Here is a 21,035-nt window from a genome sequence, read left to right on the forward strand (position 1 = left end):
TGAGTTACAGAATATCCATTGTTTTCTCTGCTCTGTTTAATAGCTGAAAATCCCAATCTTATTTGCTCAGGTTCATTCTTAGAGGCAAACACAGCAGCACCTGCCTGGCTGATGGGACTTGGAGTGATCAGCAACAATTCTGTGAACGTAAGCATTTAGTATTCATGTTAAACTATGAGATTAATTACTTTACTAAGGGCAGAGAAAAATGTCTTTTTGCAACAATTCATGAGTAGAAGAGAACAATGATTAAGGAAGAGTTGAATTTAGGTCTTTCTCTGTGGATAAAGACAATGAACCATTAGTTTCTGGGATATACTTGGTGTTAATTATAAAACAATGGCTTGGATTTTAACAAGGGTGAGGATAGATCACATGGCATGGGGTGAAGGTGGGTCCATGGTTGGGTGTGATGATGTTTTGGATGGAAGGCCCAAGAATCCAGGTTGGCTGTAGGCTTGGGGTTTCTCTCCACATGATTTGCAGGTTTATGGAACAATAGAGCAGGATTAGATCCACAAGTCCAGATGAGCTTGAGTTGGAGGGAGCTAAGAATGATATTGATAGATTGAAGATGGCAAATGTGGTTACTGATTCTTGTCAAGATTATTTGATGGTTTAGAAATGAGAGCATGGGGGAAATTCATTCCTGGTGTAGTGTACAGTCCCAATTCTGACCATAGGTTAGGTACCACTCTGGGAACACTGGCCTCAGGTGTGCATCCCATCTTTGCTCAGAATCACTGTTTGATTTAATTTATCAGGAGAAAGGTACATTTGAGAGATAGGAAGGATGGATAGAAAATAATTTATGCTCATGATTGGCAAAATAGTGAGAGAAGTTCAAGTGTCCAACTTCTAAACCAACAAATGGCATCCTGTGAACTGGCAATAAAAGAAAATAATATTTAGACTAACTGTAAAGTGATATGTCAATACTGTAGGGTGTTGTATGAAACTAGTAGTGGGTAGACATCTAAGATACTCTGCAAGGAAAATAAATCTAATAGTTCAGGTAGCTTTTGACAAGTTTTGGCAGGCACTGTTCACTCTTTGTACTCTTAATGCAATGATGCTTAACTCTCTCCCACAGCTGTGCAATGTGTACCTCCACCTGTACCAATAAATGGGAAAATAGTATTTCATTCTGCACAGCGGCCCTATAACATTTCTGTCTTTGGTGACACGATCAAGTATGAGTGCAGGGAAGGCCTGGCTTTGTTTGGAAATGAGACAGGCTTCTGCCTAGCCAATGGAAACTGGTCAAAAACACCGCAATGTAAAGGCAAGTATGTCTGATGACTAAGTGTAATGACAGCTCTCCATCCTCTCCATGTTGCTCTAAAATATGGATCATTAAAAATCTAGAATGTACCTTATCTAGAATGTAATACAAATCACAAGAGATTTATCTTATGGGCTCATTATATTGCTAATATTCTGACCAATTTTTAACAGTTAAAGTTCTTTTCCCCCATAATTTTGTTCCAAGATACCAAATAAATTTGTCTTTGATTACAAACCGGAGCAAAATATTCTTGCAACATTTAACAATCAACAGGGTTGGTGCACAGGGCATGACTAACAACTGTGTTATACAGTATATCAAAAAGGAAAAACAGCCAGAACTTTTGTATAATGATGAACACTGGTAACACCACGAAGTCCACAAATGCAAATCTTGTCTTACAAGTTATTTTCTGTACTATAGAAGTGAAATGCCCACCTCCACCAAAAATAGTGAATGGATTTTTGGTATTTGCCTTTAAAACCAAATATAATCTTGGAGAGTCCGTTGATTACGGCTGCCTTGAAAACTACATCATTGAAGGTGCACGGGAAGTAACATGCCAGAAGACAGCAGAATGGACTGCAATACCCAGCTGTCGAGGTGAGAGAAACTTGCAATGATGGTGGAACAGAAAGCCAGGATCAAATTAATATCCACAGTACACATATATAATTCAATATCTCTTGGGGGTTGGGGTTACAAATGAGCATTTTTGATTGTAATAAAAAAACAGATTTTTACCAACATACCCTATGTTCTGCAATTACAATTATGTATATGTCTGTTCAGATTTAAAATTAAGACCTGATCCATACTTAATCTGACCTTGGCCAATCAGAATCTGAGGACATTGTTTTACCATCACTCGATCCAACCATTACATTAAATATAAGAATTTCAAATTGATCTGCCTGAGGAAGAAGCAATAAATCCTGATCAAGAGCAGAAAACACACATATTAATACAAAGCAAATGATCCTGGCCTGAAAGGGACAAGCTTGGTAAAGCCCAGTCCAAATACAGATGTCTTATCAGAGTGTACAAAGAAATCAACCAAATGCAACACTCATTACTGGAATTGTCAATCTGAAGTAATGGACTCAGGGTTTGTAAGGGGGCAGGGGGTCTGTTTCTATAATAATTTATTTTTTTTAAATTGCTGCCAGTATGGATGATACTGCTGATAAACTTACAACCATTCTAATGTCTGCATTATAAAATATTGTTTTGACATTCTTTGTGGAATCAATTACTGGAAGAGCAAAATTAAGTATTAGTAAAAACAATCCCCTATTGGTTCAGATTCCATTACAAATTCCACTTCCCAAACACTCAATCCATTTCTTGGTGAATCCAATTGTTCACAATCTTGATATGATCTAGTAACAACCTGCCAAAGATTTTTTTTCATTCAATTTCTTGAGAGCATCATTGCAAGCACCCTGGCTGGCTATATCACTGCCTGGTATGGAAACTGCACCAACCTTTTTCGCTGGGCACTGCAGAGAGGGTACGGACAGCCCAGCAAATCTGTGGACGTGAACTCCCCTCCATTGAGGACATTTGCATCAACAGGTGCAGAAAGAAACTCTGGAATATCATCGGGGACACCAGTCACCCCAACCATAAACTGCTTCAGCTGCTTCTGTCTGACAGTACCGCAGCATTAGAGCCAGGACCATCAGGTTACAGGACAGCTTCTACAAGCCATTAGATATATAAATACACATGTCTGTACATTGTGATGGAGTCATAATGCAAAGATTTTTACTCCCTCACATTGTGGAATAGATGTAAAGATTTAAATAAATTCAATTCCAATTCAATCTGAACATCAATGCCAAGTGCAGCATTTATGGCCGATCCCAAATATCCTGAAAGTGAGTGGCTTGCTGGGCCTTTTCAGAGTGCATTTAAGAGTTAACCACATTGGTGGACTTGGAGTTGTATAGAGGCAGGGCTGATTAAAATGCAGATTTCCTCCATAAGAACATCTGTGGACTAAATAGATTTTTCTACAATCCAATAGTTTTGTGGGAATCATTACTATATCTTGTGTATTTTTAAATTCCAGATTATTAATTGAATTTAAGTAAACACCATCAACTCATACCGCTGTAAAATTGTCACCAATAGTCAGCCTCATTTTACCTACTAGTGAAATTCTCATCCATGCTTTTAAGGTGAGAGGGGAAATGTTTAAAGATGATGTCTGTGGCAAGATTTTTTTTGCACAGGAAGTGGTAGGGCTGCCTGGGGTACTGGTAGAAGCAGATTTGACAGTGCTGCTTATGAGGCTGTTAAACACGTGAATATGCAGAGAGTGAATGGAGGATATAGCTCAAGTGCAGGCAGAAGAGATGAAGTTTTATTTGGTATCATTGTGGGCTGAAGGGCCTGCTCCTGTGCTGTACTCTTCTCTGTTTTATGTCTGTGTTTTACCTCTATGGCTATTTCAAGATTTCCCAACTAGCTTCCCACCTTTTTCTCTCCACTTAATCAGAGTTCTGAGCTTGGTAATCTAATATGTGTCATACTCCACTCACTCATCATTTCTGAGCTCACTGACCTCTCCGCTGTGCAGCCCTAGCAATTCCTCAGTTTCAAAATTCTTACCGTGATCTTCAAATTCACATCCATGGTCCTGTTTTCATTGTCAAAAACCACAGGACTATTTCAATACATTTTGATGTATAAATAGAACAATGCTAGTTATAAGTAGAACAATCTCATCAGTAGCATCCTCTGTTTTTCAATAACTCCCGCCAATTATTTTCTCCCAAGACCCTATCTAATTCTGTTTTGAAGACACTGATTGATTTTGTGTCCAGTGCTCCTTAGGGCAAAATACATTATAATGTAGAAATAGATTTTGCTATGTAGTCCCCTTGTATATTTTGCTCAAATTTCAATCTGAGTCTGCTAGTCTTTGAACTATTCAGCAATACGTTAGCTTCCCTTTTTCCACCTTACCACCAGGGAAGTTGCTTCATGGTGCACAGGTGGTCTTCTGAAAAATGTCAGATGGATTTCATGCAGACAAGTGTGAGATGATATACTTGGGAGACAAACAAGGGTAGAACTTACTGTACATAGTGAACGGTTGAGTGCTGAAGAGTATTGTAGAACAAGTTGTTCTGGGAATACAGATCTATAGTTTCTTGAAAATGGTGGCACAGGTAGATAGGGTCAAGAAAAGACATTTTGGCACATTGTCCTTCATAAATCAGTATACAGAGTACAAGAATTGGGATGTTCTGTTGAAATTGTATAAAACATTAGTGAGGTAAAATTTGGAATATTGTGTGCAATTCTGGATTGAAAAGGTACAGAGAAAATTTACAAGGATATTTCTGGGTCTTGAGGACCTGAGTTATAGGGAAAGGTTGAATAAGTTAGGACTTTATTTCCTGGAGTGTATGAGAATGAAGGAGGATTGATGGTGGTATCCAAAGTTATGAGGAGTATAAATAGGTTAAATGCAAGCAGAGTTTTTCCACTGAGGTTGGGTGAAACTAGAAATAGAGATCATAGGTTAAGGATGAAAGGTGAAATATTTAAGGAGAACCTAAGAGGGAACTTCTTCATTCAGAGGATGGTGAGAGTGTGGAATGAGTTGCCCACAGAAGTGGTGGATGTGGGTTCGATTGTCACATTTAAGAAAAGTTTGGGTAAGTACATGGATGATAGAGGTTATGGAGGTCTATGGTCCAGATGTGGGTTGATGGGACTAGGCAGAATAACAGTTTGGCACAAATTAGATAAGACTGTTTCTGTGGTGTATCACTCTATGTTTGCCCTTCAACTAACCTATAGTTGTACTTTCTTACTATGGCATTGTGGACACCTTACATCCCTTGGTGTTGTGGCCCATCTACAAAATAACTAGTCTTAGAGTAATAATAAATAAATTACTTGGGCTTCCAGCAGGGTATAGGTATAATAATAATTAGAAGAAGAAGTACTTCATTGATTGAATGGGAAATTATTTCATTACAGCAGCAACATTTAAAAACACACTTAGCAATAAAATGTGCAATACTATGCAATAATAATAGACAAAATAATAAAACAGAGACAATTGTACTATGATGTGTTTTCTTGTTGTACAGAGATGAACAGTCGTATATGCTTTTTGCATTTGGTAGGAAAGATATTGGATAACAATCCTTGTGACAACAGAGCTGAATGAGTCTGTTTGAAAGGATGCTCCACTGCTTATTCAGTGGGTCATGGAGAGGATGTGCCTAATTGTCCACTAACTCAACAGAGTCCGGGTTGTAGCTAAGGATGGATTTAGCCTTTCTGACGAGCTTATTTAGTCTTATTGCATCGCCAGCACCGATGCTGCACCCCCAACATAAAGCCACAAAGAAAACTGCACTTGCTACAGTGGACTGGTAAAAGATCTCCAACATCCTGCTGCACACATTGAAGGATCTCAGTTTCCTTAGAAAATAGAATCTGCTCATCCACTTCTTGTAAACGGCCTTCATGTTAGTTTACCAGTCAAGTCTGTTGTCAAAGTGAACACCCAAGTACTTATACTCCTCCACCACCAGAACTTCTCCCAGAATATATACAGGATTCATCACGCTTGTCTTGTCAATTATAACCAACGTTTCAATGACAAACTCTGCAATCCTCATCAGGGATTCCTTGAGAGGGGAAAACTAAAGTCCTGGTTGTGGACTATCTAGTGGTCTTCTGAGATAATGGGCTTTCTGTTACTCTATCTTTCTCTCTGCCTTTAAAGATACTTCATAAAGCCTCTCAATCAACCTTTTACTCAGCTTATCATAACATATGATTTTTTGGGTCAGTGTCAAACTTTGTTTATTGGCAGTTCTCTGAAATGCCTTAGAACACTAAGTTAGTGTCCTGGCACTTTAAATGATATACAAATGGAAATTGCTCTTATTACTTTGATGTAATTACCTCAAATTCCAAGTGAACACAAATATAGGCCATCAAAATGATAACATTTGATAAATATTGGAAGGAAGTATTTCAAACTTTTTCGGTGTTTTTTAAAGTAAATTTTAAACCTAATCCTTTGACTGCCTTATTTGGTATTGTTGGAGGAAATGATATTATTTTGAAGACAAACGATTTGCATATTTTGGCCTTTATTTCTCTTATAGCCAGGAGGACATTGTTGCTTAAGTGGAAGGATGCCACTCTGCCTACTCATACTCATTGGTTACATGATGTTAAGTCTTACTTAAATTTAGAGAAGATTTGGTGTTCAATTTCTGAACCTAGACAAGATTTTTTAACATTGTGGGGACCTCTTTTGAATTACTTTCAAAATTTTTGATTTGCTATTAAGCACAGATGTTGGCTAATAATATATTTGACTATATGTTAAGGATTTTTTCCTTTTCTTTTTTTTTAACCAAACAGCTGTTTTTCTCTGGTAGTGGGTTTAGATTTTCTGTATAATAAAATTATTTCTTTTCAATTTTATGTTTAAATTTAATCTATATGAATATGGGGTAATTACACTTCATCTGTGATTTCAATATATTGTAATTGATATATATTAAATATCTTACTGTACCCTGTATTCTTTTATGTAAGAAATTAATAAAAATATTGAAAAAGAAAGAAAATGATAACATGTTGATATTTAGAATGATGTGATGAGCAGGAGCTATTATGCTTCAATATTTCTTTTTCCTGCAATGATTTATGTTGATGTGATATCATAATTGAATTAGATGGCTAACAAGAAGTTCATTATTAATAGAACTGAAACAAAATTTATCAGTAAGATGTGCTGAGGAATTTCTTTAGCCAGAGGGCTGTGAAGGCCAGGTCATTGTTTCATTTAAATCAGAGGTTCATAGTTTCTTGATTAGTAAAGGAGCCAAAAGTTATGGGGAGAAGGCAGGAGAAAGGGGTTAATAGGGGTAATAAATCAGCTATGCTGGAATGGCAGAGCAGACTCGATGGGCTGAATGGCCTAATTCTGCTCCTATGTCTATGGTCTTACGTTTTTTTTTCTTTTCCAGCTCCTTGCACCATGCCTTTTAAAAGAGGTCGTGTCTTCTACAATGGGAAAAAAATCTGGGTGGAAGATCTTCCAAATAGGAGAATACTGCACAAAGAAAGAATAGCCGTTTACTGCAAAAACAAAGAAAGGAAATGTGGATACCCAGTTCTGACTCAGTGTATTGATAGTTATATTCAAATTCCTTCATGCTTTGAAGGTAAGAGTGATTTTCAATAAAAAGATGTGTGAAAATCTGTCATGCTTTACATTATAACAGTTTAATGATATTTCATTGATTGAAACTTTGTAAGCAAGTCTCAGATTTGATCTGTAATATGTCTGTGGAACACAGGATTACACTCCAATATTGCACCATATACTTAATATATTCATATAATTTAATCATAATCATATAAGTATTTAACCTTACATTTAATTAACATCTTTTCATCTTTTATTTTCTTGTTTGAACATTGTAAAGCACTTTGAACTACATTGTTTGTTTGAAAAGTGCTCTATTAAAAAAGTTATTATTATTATTACTACTACTACTACTACTATATACACCCTTCTTCAACAGATAGCCATTATATTTGCCATCACTGGTTTCCTGAGTGTAAATGACACAATTTTGTTTCTTAATTGAGTATGGGAATTGTTGGCATGGCAAGCTTTTGCTGACCATCTCTAAATGGCCCTGCAAAGACTGTAATGATCAACCTTCTTGAATGCTGTAGTCCTATCTGAACTTAGTCTTCTGCTCTATACTTGTTTTCCTAAAACAGAGAGTGTAAAGATGTTCTATAGGTGAACTGAAAAACAGTGGAAGTCTGACTGTTTGTTTATAGAATTGGCTGGATACAGATGGTGTGTATATCCTGACTAGCCTGTTCTCTGATTTATAAATTAGGAGGGTCCCAGACATAGTTAGCAGGACTTGGCAGAAAAGGCAAAAGCAAGGGGTCATAGATTTATGTGAATCAATAAAGGACTTATAAGCAGTGGATAAATTACTTTATCCACCTGGAAACTAGTGAGGGTCTGGAGCACTGCTGTAATGAATGCTGGAGTGAGGAAAACTTGAAAAGTCATAGTCTACATAGCGCAGATTTATCATTGGAAAATGGAAGAGAGCTGATGCACCATCAATAACTCTCGGATAACTATCGCGAGATATAGGCTTTTATTCGCTGGAAGGGAACAGTCAGCAGCAAGAGATCCCCACATGACATCCTGGAGACTGAGGGAGGAGCCGTGCCTCCAATCGCCTTTATACAGGGGTTTGTGGGAGGAGCCACAGGAGCAGTCAGCGGGGGGGCGTGTCCAGACAGGTATATGTAGTTCACCACAAGAGCAAAACAGCTTTAATTATGGCAGCAGTAGTGCGATCACTCGAGTTGAGTATGATGTTCTCTTAAGGGGTTATCTATTGGTGGGTGCTCAGGATGATTTGGGATCCACAAATTCTGGTGAAGTGTGGGCTTGAGTAAGTAGTGGCTGTGGGTCTTGGTTATTCAGTCTCTCCTTTCATAGCTGCCACATGTTCTCTGTGGCACAGGACGTTGTTCTCATGTAGCTCCCTCTTGCAGATTTCCTCCAGGTATAGTGTATCTGTTGAGCACAATGTTTTCCCATAGAGTATTACAAACAGGCCCTTTGACCCATCTAGTCTATGCCAAACCATTAATCTGCTTAGTCCCATAGACCTTCACCTGGATCATATGTTCGATCTCCATACCCTTCCCATCCATGCACCTATCCAAATTTCTCTTAAATGTTGAAATCGACCCTGTATCCTCACTGTGCTGGCAGCTGGTTCCACACTCTCACCACCTCTGAGCGAAAAAGATTCCCCTTATGTTCCCCTTAAACATTTCACCTTTTATCCTTAACCCATGACCTCTAGTTCTAGTCTCAGCCTCAGTGGAAAAAGCCTGCTTGCAATTTGTCCTATCTGTACTTCTCATAATTTTTGTATACCTCTATCAAATCTCCCCTGAATATTCTATGTTCTAGGAAATAAAGCTGAACCTATTCAACCTTTCCTTCTAACTCAAGTCCTCCAATCCTGACAGCATCCTTATAAATTTCTCTGCACTCTTTCAATCTTATTGACATCTTTCCTGTAGGTTGGTGACCAAAACTGGATACAATACTCCAAATTAGGCCTTTCCAACATCTTATACAATTTCAACATAACATCACAACTCTTGTACTCAATACATTGAAGACCAATTTGCCAAACATTTTCTTTGCATTCCAAACTACCTGTGATGCCACTTTCAAGGAATTAAGGATCTGTTTTCCCAGATACCTCTGTTCTATCACACTCCTCAGTATCCTACTGCTCACCATGTAAGAAAGACCTACTGTGTAAGACCAGCTTGGTCCTCCCAAAGTGCAACACCTCACACTCGACTGGTTTAAATTCCATTTAAAATTTTTCCAGCTGGTCCAGATCCTGCTGACAGCTTTGATAGTCTTCATCACTGTCCATTATACCCTTAATCTTGGTGTTATTTGCAGATTTGCTGATTGAATTTATCACATTATCATCCAGATCATTGATAGAGATGATATAGATGACAAACAACAATGGACCCAGCACTAATCCCTGCGACACTTCACTAGTCACAGGCCTCTAGTTAGAGAGGCAACTATCTATAACCCCTGTCTGGCATCTTCCGCAGTGTCAATGTTTAATCCAATTTACTACCTTATCTTGAACGCCAAGTGATTGAACCTTCTGACAGACCTCCCATACAAGACATTGCCTTGCTAAGGTCCATGTAGTCAACATCCACTACCTCGCCTTCATCAACTTTCCTGGTAACTTCCTTGATAAGCTCTACAAAATTGGTTAGACACAACTTACCAAGCACAAAGCCATATTGATTTTCCCTAATCAGTCCCTGTCTATCCAAATATTGATATATCAGGTCCCTTAGAATACCTTTCAATAACTTTCCCCCTACAGATGTCAGGCTCACCGGCTTATAATTTCCTGCCTTTCCCAAGTAAATGCAGATGCAAAAAATTCATTTAAGACCTCCCCAATCTCTTTTGGCTCCACACATACACTAAATTACCATTCTGATCTTCCAGAGGACTAATTTTGTCTCATGCTATCCTTTTGTTCTTAATATATCAGTAGAAGCTCTTGGGATTCTCCTTCACTTTGTCTGCCAGAGCAACTTCATGTCTTCTATTAGCCCTCCTGATTTCCTTTCTAAGTGTTGTCTTGTATTATACTCAAGTACCTCATTGTTCCTGCCTGCCTATACCTGCTATGCACCTCCTTCTTTTTCTTAACCAGGGCTTCAATATCTCTTGAAAATCAAGGTTCCCTAAACCGGTTATCCTTGCCTTTTATTCTGACAGCAACATACAAACTCTGTACTGTCAAAAATTTCACTTTTGAAGGCCTCCCACTTACCAAGTGCACCTTTGCCAGAAAGTAACCTGCCCCAATCCACACTTTCCAGATCCTTTCTCCAATTTAGAATCTCAATCCTTTTCCATTATTATGTTGAACCACTAGGTACAAACTTCTGTCACCTGCCCTGTCTCGTTCCCTAATAGGAGATCTAGTATCACACATTCTCACACTCTCTTGGGTCTTCTATGTACTGATTAAAGAAATTTTCCTGAACATATTTGACAAACTCTTTCCAATCCAACCCTTTTACAGTACAGGAGTCTCAGTCAATATGTGGGAAGTTAAAATCACCTGCTATTACAACCTTATGTTTCTTACATCAGTCTGCGATCTCTTGACAAATTTGCTCCTCTAAATCCTGCGGACTGTTGAGTGGTCTATAATATAATCCCTTTAATTTGGTCATCCCATCACAAACAAAAAGAAAATCTGCAGATGCTGGAAATCCAAATAACACACACAAAATGCCAAAGGAACTCATCAGGCCAGGCAGCATCTATGGAAAAAAGTACTTGATGAGCTTTCCAGACTATCCTGACCGAGCACTGCCATGATATTTTTCCTGACTAGTAATGCCACCTCTCCCACTTTAAAGTTCAAAGTACATTTATTATCAATGTATACATTATACAACCATGAGATTTGTCTCCTTACAGGCAGCCACAAAACAAAGAAATCTCAAAAGAACCCATTTAAAAAAAGACTACCAAACTTCCAAAGCGTAGAGACAGAAAAAAAAATCATGCAAACAATAAAAGTAAGCAAATAGCCTCCGAACTGAAGATTTATGAAAGACATAAAGCCAGGCATCACAGCAGATGGAGCAGGCCACAGCCTCAGTTCATTGCAAAACTGAGTGAACATTGAAAGACCACACACTAAAACCATGGACCCCCGAACATTCAGCTGCCAGTCCTACCCCAAGAATCACTAATGGCAACAAAGTCAAAATTCCACTTGCTGAACCATGTCCTAAGCTCAGCTGTCTTCCCTACAATACTCCTTGCATTGAAATATATGCAACCACTCCACTATCTGTTTTCACATTCTGGTTCCCATTCCCCTGCAACTTTAGTTTAAATCCCACCCAAAGTAGCACTAGCAAACCTCCCCATTGGGATATTTGTCTCCTTCCAGTACAAGGTACAACCCATCCCTTTTGTACAGGTTCCCTGGAAGAGAGCCAATGATAAAAAAATGTGAAGCCCTCCCTCCTACACCAACTCCTGATTGATCTTCCTATTTCTGGCCTCACTAGCACATGGTACAGGTAGCAATCCTGAGATCACTACACTGGTGTCCTGACCTTTAACTTAGCACCTAACTTCCTGAACCCACTGTGGTAAACTATGTATACCTGTCTGGACATGCCCCTCTGCTGACTGTTCCTGTGGCTCCTCCCACAGACCCCTGTATAAAGGCGACTGGAGGCACTGCTCCTCCCTCAGTCACCAAGATGTCGTGGTCCCTTTTGCTGCTAATAAAAGCCTATCGTTCACCTCCTGTCTCTGAGAGTTATTGATGATGCATCACCCACTTTGCAAGACTTCATCACCACTCCTACCCATGTCATTGGTACTGATGTGTACCACAACCTCTGTCTGCTCACCCTCCCATTTAAGAATGCTGTGGAGTCAATGTGAGACATCCCTGACTCTGGTACCCAGGAGGCAACAAATCATCTAGGAATCTTGTTGTCATTACACAACCTCCTTTCTGTTCTCTAACCAATGAATCCCCTATCACTAAAGCTCGCCTCTTCTCCCCATTCCCCGTCTGAGCCACAGAGCAAGACTCAGTGGCAGAGACCTGATAGTTGTGGCTTTCCTCTGTTAGGTCATTCTGCCCATTCTCCTTGTATGCCTGGTCTATGAACCCCTCAGCCTCCTAATCACTTAAGAAGTCAGGACATTCCAATTTTATAAATGGTACATGGGGAAATACCAGCCCTTAAAGCATTTACCCCACCAGGCTATTAAGGCTCAAATCCTTTAAGGCTGTTACCATACTCTGGGTCAAGGTTTAACTGGAATAGACTACTCCCTCCCAGCTCCCCCACAACAGAATGCCAAAACCCAAGAAGCCTGATAATTTTCCCTACAGCCTTTTCCTTGTTAAAGGGATCAATATCAATTGCATCCCTTCTGTGATGTAGTAAGGAGTCCTCATACAAATTCAGCAATCTGACCGGTTGGTCTAGTGTGCAAATTCAAATGCCATCCCCAGGAATGTATTACAGGATTTCCCACAAGTCAGTGTCCACCACTTTGCCATTCTATAATGCAGTGAGATACAAATGCACTCACTCCTGATTAGTCACTAGATAATTTCAAAATCACAAAAACAATTGAACTACAAGATTTGCTCCCCACAGCAGGTGTGGGAACGCACAATCACTGGCATGGCCACACTGTTTTGGACACACAAGGGAAGGGGGCGATTCATTTAAAGGATTAAATTGAGGGGTCCACGTTACTCTTTCTCTCTCTCATTTTCATCATCCAGCCAGATATCCCTATCTCCCAGCCCCACAGTAGTACCATAGCCCCTCCTCATTATGGCTCAAACCTTAATGGGATTTGGCTGCCAATTTGCTTGGCGTGCAGCATCCCCGTAGTGTAGTTTCATTAGCTGACAAACTATTGGTATATATTTTTCCTCCAACTTTGCAGCTTGAGTTCGAGCCATCAATAGTAATTCTCTCAGAATAATACAGCACTGACAGGTCCTCTAATTCATTCTTAAGACCTGCTATCATTTTATACTGATGTCTTACAATGGCTGAAAACAGCCAGAAGGCATTCCCCGTTTCCTCCTGGGAAAACCTATTGATTAAAGTATGTAAACAATGTGATGTCCCAATTCAACCCCAGCAAATTCTAACTGGTCTAACCAATCTTCCAGCATTCCATAACCCATCAATAAGTTAGCAAGACTTCCAAAGCCCTCACTATTATCAGTCCACCTTGGGAATTTGCATCTCTCATACTGAGAGTCCACGCTTTTAAATAACCTCTTAAAGAAATGCACTTCTGCTCAAAAAGTCAGACTCTGCTCAAAGCAGAAACAGATGTAATGTTGAATTAGGTTCACGGCCCAGGAAGTGAAACAGGAAATGCACTGACTTTGAATAGATATAGTGATCATTTATTTACAGTCAGTAAAACTTTGACCAAACATTCATGTTTCCTAAGTTACAGACACTACAAAGCTGAATATTCAATAAACATACTTAGTTAAAAATGTGCACAGAGCACACCGTCCAACTCATCATGTGATCCCTGCCTTAAACAAAGGAAGAAAGAACAAACCACCTTTCATGTGCTCTTTTATATAACCAGGATATTTGAAACTGAACCCCAGGCAACCAACCAATGGCAAAGCAGCTTTAGTTTCTAATCTAACCAATCACACCGGAAGCAACTTTTAGCAATCAGAATGTGACATGCCCCCAAAGGACAGTTGGTCAGAATTAACTGGAAAAGAACACTGGCAGGGATGATAGCGGATCAGCAATGACTGGAATTTCTGGAAGCAATGCGGAAGGCACAGTATATATACATCCCAAAGAGAAAGAAGTATTCTAAAGGAAGAATGACACAACTATGGCTAACAAGAGAAGTCAAAGACAATGTAAAAGCCAAAGAGAGGACATATAATAGAGCAAAAATTAGTCGGAAGTTAATGGATTGGGAAGTTATTAAGAACTGACAGAAGGCGACAAAAACGTCATTAAGAGGCAAAGATGAAATACTAAAGTAAGCTAGCTGTTAATATTTAAGAGGATACCACAAGTTTCTTCAGATACATACATTGTAAAAAGGGTGACAGTGCATATTGGTCTGCTGGAAAATTATGCTGGAGTGGACAAACTGAAAAAGCATTTTGCATCAGTCTTCACTGTGGAAGACAGTTGTAGTATGGTGGAAGTTCCAGGTGTCGGGGTCATGAAGTATGTGAAGTTACTACTACTAGAGAGAATTTTCTTGGGAAACTGAAAGGTCTGAAGATAGGCAAATCACTTGGGCCAGATGGTGTATACCCAGGGTTCTTAAAGAGGTGACTGAAGAGATTGTGGAGGCATTGGTAATGATCTTTCAACAATTACTAGATTCTGGAATGGTTCTGGAAGACTGGAAAAATGCATATATCACTCCACATTTCAAGAAGGAAAAGAGGCAGAAGGAAGGAAACTATAGGCCAGTTAGTCTGACCTCAGTGGTTGGGAAGCTGTTGAATTATTAAGGATGACCTCTCAGGGTACGTGGAGGCACATGATAAAATAGGCTACAGTCAGCATGCTTTCCTCAAAGGAAAATCTTGTCTGACTAACCTATTGGAAACTTTGAAGAAATAACAAGCAGGATAGACAAAGAAGAATATGTTGATGTTGTATACTTGGATTTTCAGAAGGCCTTTGACAAGGTGCCACATATGAGGTTACTTAACAAGCTATGAACCCATGGTATTACAGGAAAGATTCTAGCATGGATAAATCAGTGGCCGATTGGCAGGAGGCAAAGAGTGGGAATAAAGGGAGACTTTTCTGGTTGGCTGCCAGTGACTAGTGGTGTTCCACAGAGGTCTGTGTTGGGACCGATTATTTTTATTTTATATGTCATTGATTTGGATGATGGAATTGATAGCTTTGTTGTAAAGTTTACAGATGATATGAAGATAGGTGGAGGGGCAGGTAGTGTTGAGGAAGTAGAGAAGCCACAGAAGGATTTAGACAGATTAGGAGAATGGGTAAAGAGATGGCAGATGGAATACAGTGTCAGGAAGTGTATGGTCATGCACCTTGTTATAAGAAATGAAAGGGTTAACCTGTTTTCTAAATTGAGAGGAAATACAAAAAAAACTGAACTGCAAAGTGACTTGGGGGTCCTTGTGCAGGGTTCTCTAAAGGTCAATTTGCAGGTTGAGTCTGTGGTGAGGAAGGCAAATGCAGTGTTAGCATTCTTTTCAGGAGGACTGGAATATAAAAACAAGGATGTAATGTTGAGGCTTTATAAAGCACTGGTGAGACCTCACCTGGAGTATTGCGAGCAGTTTAGATAGATAGATAGATAGATACTTTATTCATCCCCATGGGGAAATTCAACTTTTTTTCCAATGTCCCATACACTTGTTGTAGCAAAACTAATTACATACAATACTTAACTCAGTAAAAAAATATGATATGCATCTAAATCACTATCTCAAAAAGCATTAATAATAGCTTTTAAAAAGTTCTTAAGTCCTGGCGGTAGAATTGTAAAGCCTAATGGCATTGGGGAGTATTGACCTCTTCATCCTGTCTGAGGAGCATTGTATCGATAGTAACCTGTCGCTGAAACTGCTTCTCTGTCTCTGGATGGTGCTATGTAGAGGATGTTCAGAGTTATCCATAATTGACCGTAGCCTACTCAGCGCCCTTCGCTCAGCTACCAATGTTAAACTCTCCAGTACTTTGCCCACGACAGAGCCCGCCTTCCTTACCAGCTTATTAAGACGTGAGGCGTCCCTCTTCTTAATGCTTCCTCCCCAACACGCCACCACAAAGAAGAGGGCGCTCTCCACAACTGACCTATAGAACATCTTCAGCATCTCACTACAGACATTGAATGACGCCAACCTTCTTAGGAAGTACAGTCGACTCTGTGCCTTCCTGCACAAGGCATCTGTGTTGGCAGTCCAGTCTAGCTTCTCGTCTAACTGTACTCCCTTATCTTAGAAAGAATGTACTGAAACTGGAGAGGGTTAAAAGGAGATTCACGAAAATGATTCCAGGATTGAAAAGCTTATCATATTAAGTGCATTTGATGGTTGTGGGCTTGTATTCACTGGAATTCAAAAGAATGAGGGGTGACCTAATTGAAACCTATCAAATGGTGAAAGGCCTTGATAGAGTGTATGTGTAGAGGATGCTTCCTATGTTGAGAGAGTCTAAGACCAGAAAGGGAACAAGGTGTATGTGCTCTTGTTTCTATCAATGGTGCCGAGGATGAGAAAGTGGAGAGTTTGAAGTTCTGAGGAGTGAACATCAACAATGGCTTGTCCAGGTCCAATTATGCAGATGCCATAGTGCACTAGTGCCTCTCCTTCCTCAGGGGACTAAAGATATTTGGTATGTCCCCTTTGACTGATCTTCCCCAATTTTTATGGAAGCACCATAGAATGTGTGCTATCCAGATACCTTACAACTTTGTATGGCAACTGTTCTGTCTGAAACTGCAGAGAGTTGTGGATACAGCTTAGCATATCATGGAAGCAAATAACACCAGGCTCATGACCAGCTTCTATCTTGCTGTTCTAAGACTATTCAATGGTCCCCAGTATGATAAGATAAACTCTTGACCTCACAATCTACTTCCCATGGCCATGGCCTTGCATCCTATTCTCTGCCTGAACTGCACTTTCTCTGTAACAGTTTATTCTGCATTTTGTTGTTTCCCTTGTGCTATCTTGACGTACTCATGTGATGAAATGATTTGTATAGATGGTATGCACTGTTTTTCACTGTAGCTTTAGTATATGTAACAATAATAAAACAATTTATCAATTCCCCTGGAGAATTTCCCCTAAGAACTTGGGACATCCCTTTGGAGAGTGGCAAACAAAAGACTGTAAGAAAATCTTAAGGAAATTGCTTCATTTATCTTCAGGTATAATCTGGCCTCAGCTCACCCAGGATTAAATAAAAGTTTGGTCATAAGAATTTTAATGTAAACACCTGTTTCCAACATTCATCTCTGTGCTGGAGTAAGTTCTTCAAATTTTAAGTCCAATATACTCAGTGGCCGTTTTATTACACACATCCTGTACCTTATAAAGTCACTGAGTGCATGTTCATGGTCTTCTGCTGTTATAGCCCATTCTCTTCAAGGTTCAGTATGTTGTGTGACCAGAGATGCTCTTCTGCACACCACTGTTGTAATACATCATTATTTGAATTATTGTTGCCTTCCTGTCAGCTTGAACCAGTTTGGCCATTCTCCTCTGACCTTTCCTATTATCAAGGCATTTTTGACCACAGAACCACCACTCAATAGATTTTTTTTGTTTTTCACATCATTCTCAGTAAACTCTATAGAGACTGTTGTCTGTGAAAACCCCAGGTTATCAGCAGTTTTTGAGAAAGTCAGACTGCCTCGTGTGGGACCAATAATCAGTTTATGGTCAAAGTCACTTAGGTCACATTTCTTACTCATTCTGAAGTTTGGTCTGAACAACAACTGAATCTCTTCACCATGTCTTCATGCTTTATGTATTGAGTTGCTACCACATGATTGGCTGATTAGATATTTGCATATAGGTGTATCTAATGCAGTGTCACTGAGTGTATGTCCATAATTCTCTGGGAGTGTTTACATAGTGTTGTATCTGTGTAGCTTTAAAGCTGGAGGTTCTGTTCCCATGTCCTGCATGGGTTAGTTCTCATTTTAAAGTCATGGAACAGGGAGGAGGGTTAGTACATTGCAGTTGAACAAGTTTATATGGATAATTTCAAAATAGACAAAATTACATACAGATATAGAATTTGCAATGAAACAGTTGGAAGACAGACAAATTTGGCAGAACAGCTATAAAGTAACAGGTGAACAAGTGTGTTTTCCAATGATATTGTTGAAGGAATAACAATGCCATCTAATTGTTATGAACTCAATTATCTTTCTTATTTCCTTGCAGAACCCTCAGCTCTGAAATACAATTTGGCCTTTAGATCACTTCCATCAGAAATAAATCAGTGTTAAAGCAGGAACTCTACAACCATTACCATCAGACAAGTATCATTTACAAGAGATACTGCATATGATTCTACCAGTAATTCATAGTTCACTTATATCACAATTGGTTACAAAATGCTGGTAAGATTGGGTACACTAGCTGATCTATTTTTGGACAGATAATAGATGATTTTCTTCTGAGATATCACTTAAGTTGTCAAAAACTGGAACTATGGAAAAATCTGAGATATTTTATTTACAACTTACTTGTCAGCTAAATGTAAGTACATTTTAAGTAAACTAAAGTAAGTTAAATTTAAGTACATTCCCTGGGATGATACTGTACCATAATTTATACTTTGGTTGACTTGTGAAGTCATTACAACTAATAAAATCTTTGTTAATTGAACTCCAAATTTGGTTGTAATAATCAAACTTTGTTCTTTGGATCAATGCATTGTTTGCACTAATTTATATTTTTTATCATTATGGTTGCTGCTTATTCATAGTTGGCTTGTTTAAACTGGGTACAGGAAAGGGAAACAAAACTTATAAAATTTTGTTTTATCCTTCCAATATACTTATGATTCACTAGCATCTACAAGAGAATAGTGGCAATTTATTCCATTGTGGGCATCATATCCAGGTCAGATCCTATTTCAGATTTTAGTTTCATAAGGAAATCCATAACTGACTTTGTAAGCAAAATCAATGATTACTCACTACCGTCAGGCCAGTCATTTTAAACATTCCTTTAGATTAATTTTGCCAGTTTCTATTGTGGAGAAGATATTTTTTCTCTTACATTCAAGGGTTTGCTTCCACTGCATAAAACCTCAATACTTAAAAATCTTTACATCATCTAGGATAGAACAATGCACCTTAAACATTCAACCACTCTAGTGCCAGTGTACTGTATCCATAATATATGTCAAGTACAAAATGAAATGCAGGTATGTAAAAACAAATGAAGTGGAAACAGCAGTAAGTTGTTTGGTACCCTTTCATAGCCAATCATTCATCACAGTACTACTTTTGTGCATTAATCCCATATCTAAAACTCTGTCAATCTCTGACTATGGTGCTTTGACCAAACCTCTGGCCTCTAACAACAAGAAGGTCAAGAATGTGCACAGGAACTCCATCATCTGGGGGTACCTCTTCAAGTCATTCACACTTTGACATGGAAATATATTTTCATTCCTTGAACATGAGTGGGCCTAATCTTGGAACTCCCTACACAAAAGCACTACAGAACCTCCTTTGCCAGAACTGCAATATTCAAGCTATTTCTCTACAAACTTTTTAAGGGTAATAAATGGTGTGCTTGCTAATGATGGTTATGAATAGGGCAACCAGAACTGTATATAGGAGGACTGAAAAGCTTGAGCATGTAGATATTAAGAAAGGAGCTTTTGGAAAGCATCAAGTTGGATAAGTCGCCGGGACCGGATGGGATGTACCCCAGGCTACAGCAGGAGGCGAGAGAGGAGATTGCTGAGCCTCTGGCGATGATCTTTGCATCATAAATGGGGACAGGAGAGGTTCCCGAGGATTGAAGGGTTGCGGATGTTGTTCCTTTATTCAAGAAAGGGAGAAGAGATAGCCCAGGAAATTATAGACCAGTGAGTTTTACCTCAGTGGTTGGTAAGTTGATGGAGAAGATCCTGAGAGGCAGGATTTATGAACATTTGGAGAAGGATAATATGATCAGGAGTAGTCAGCATGGCTTTGTAAAGGGCAGGTTGTGCCTTACGAGCCTGATTGAATTTTTTGAGGATGTGACTAAACATATTGATGAAGGAAGAGCAGTAGATGTGGTGTATATGGATTTCAGCAAGGCATTTGATAAGGTACCCCATGGAAGGCTTATTGAGAAAGTAAGGAGGCATGGGATCCAAGGGGACATTGCTTTGTGGATCCAGAACTGGTTTGCCCACAGAAGGCAAAGAGTGGTTGTAGATGGGTCATATTCTGCATGGAGGTCATTGGTCACCAGTGGAGTGCCTCAGGGATCTGTTCTGGGACCCGTACTCTTCATAATTTTCATAAATGACCTGGATGAGGAAGTGGAGGGATGGGTTGGTAAGTTTGCTGATGACACAAAGGTTGGAGGTGTTGTGGATAGTGTGGAGGGCTGTCAGAGGTTACAGCGGGACATTGATAGGATGCAAAACTGGGCTGAGAAGTGGCAGATGGAGTTCAACCCAGATAAGTGTGAAGTGGTTCATTTTGGTAGGTCAAATATGATGGCAGTATATAGTATTAATGGTAAGACTCTTGGCAGTGTGGAGGATCAGAGGGATCTTGGGGTCCAAGTCCTTAGGATGTTCAAAGCAGCAGTTGACTCTGTGGTTAAGAAGGCATACGGTGTAATGGCCTTCATTAATCGTGGAATTGAATTTAGGAACTGAGAGGTAATGTTGCAGCTATTTAGGACCCTAGCCAGACCCCACTTGGAGTACTGTGCTCCGTTCTGGTTGCCTCACTACAGGAAGGATGTGGAAGCCATAGAAAGGGTGCAGAGATTTACAAGGATGTTGCCTGGATTGGGGAGCATGCCTTATTAAAACAGGTTGAGTGAACTCGGCCTTTTCT

At 39.3% G+C, this 21,035-nt stretch overlaps 1 protein-coding gene across 1 annotated transcript in view; it reads left to right on the plus strand.

Annotated features, from left to right (window-relative positions):
* Positions 1-18,853, plus strand: part of ntd5 (ntl-dependent gene 5) — a 37,260-nt gene extending 18,407 nt beyond the window's left edge. Inside the window, exons 4-8 of the mRNA XM_073026400.1 lie at positions 71-147; positions 1,094-1,285; positions 1,712-1,891; positions 7,309-7,506; positions 18,400-18,853. Coding sequence (XP_072882501.1) covers positions 71-147; positions 1,094-1,285; positions 1,712-1,891; positions 7,309-7,506; positions 18,400-18,464 — 712 coding nt within the window. The 3' untranslated portion in view covers positions 18,465-18,853. The remainder of the gene's footprint in view (positions 1-70; positions 148-1,093; positions 1,286-1,711; positions 1,892-7,308; positions 7,507-18,399) is intronic.
* The last annotated feature ends 2,182 nt before the right edge of the window (positions 18,854-21,035 follow it).

This window comes from Hemitrygon akajei, chromosome 22, assembly GCF_048418815.1.
Source record: "Hemitrygon akajei chromosome 22, sHemAka1.3, whole genome shotgun sequence".
NCBI classification, from domain to species: domain Eukaryota; kingdom Metazoa; phylum Chordata; class Chondrichthyes; order Myliobatiformes; family Dasyatidae; genus Hemitrygon; species Hemitrygon akajei.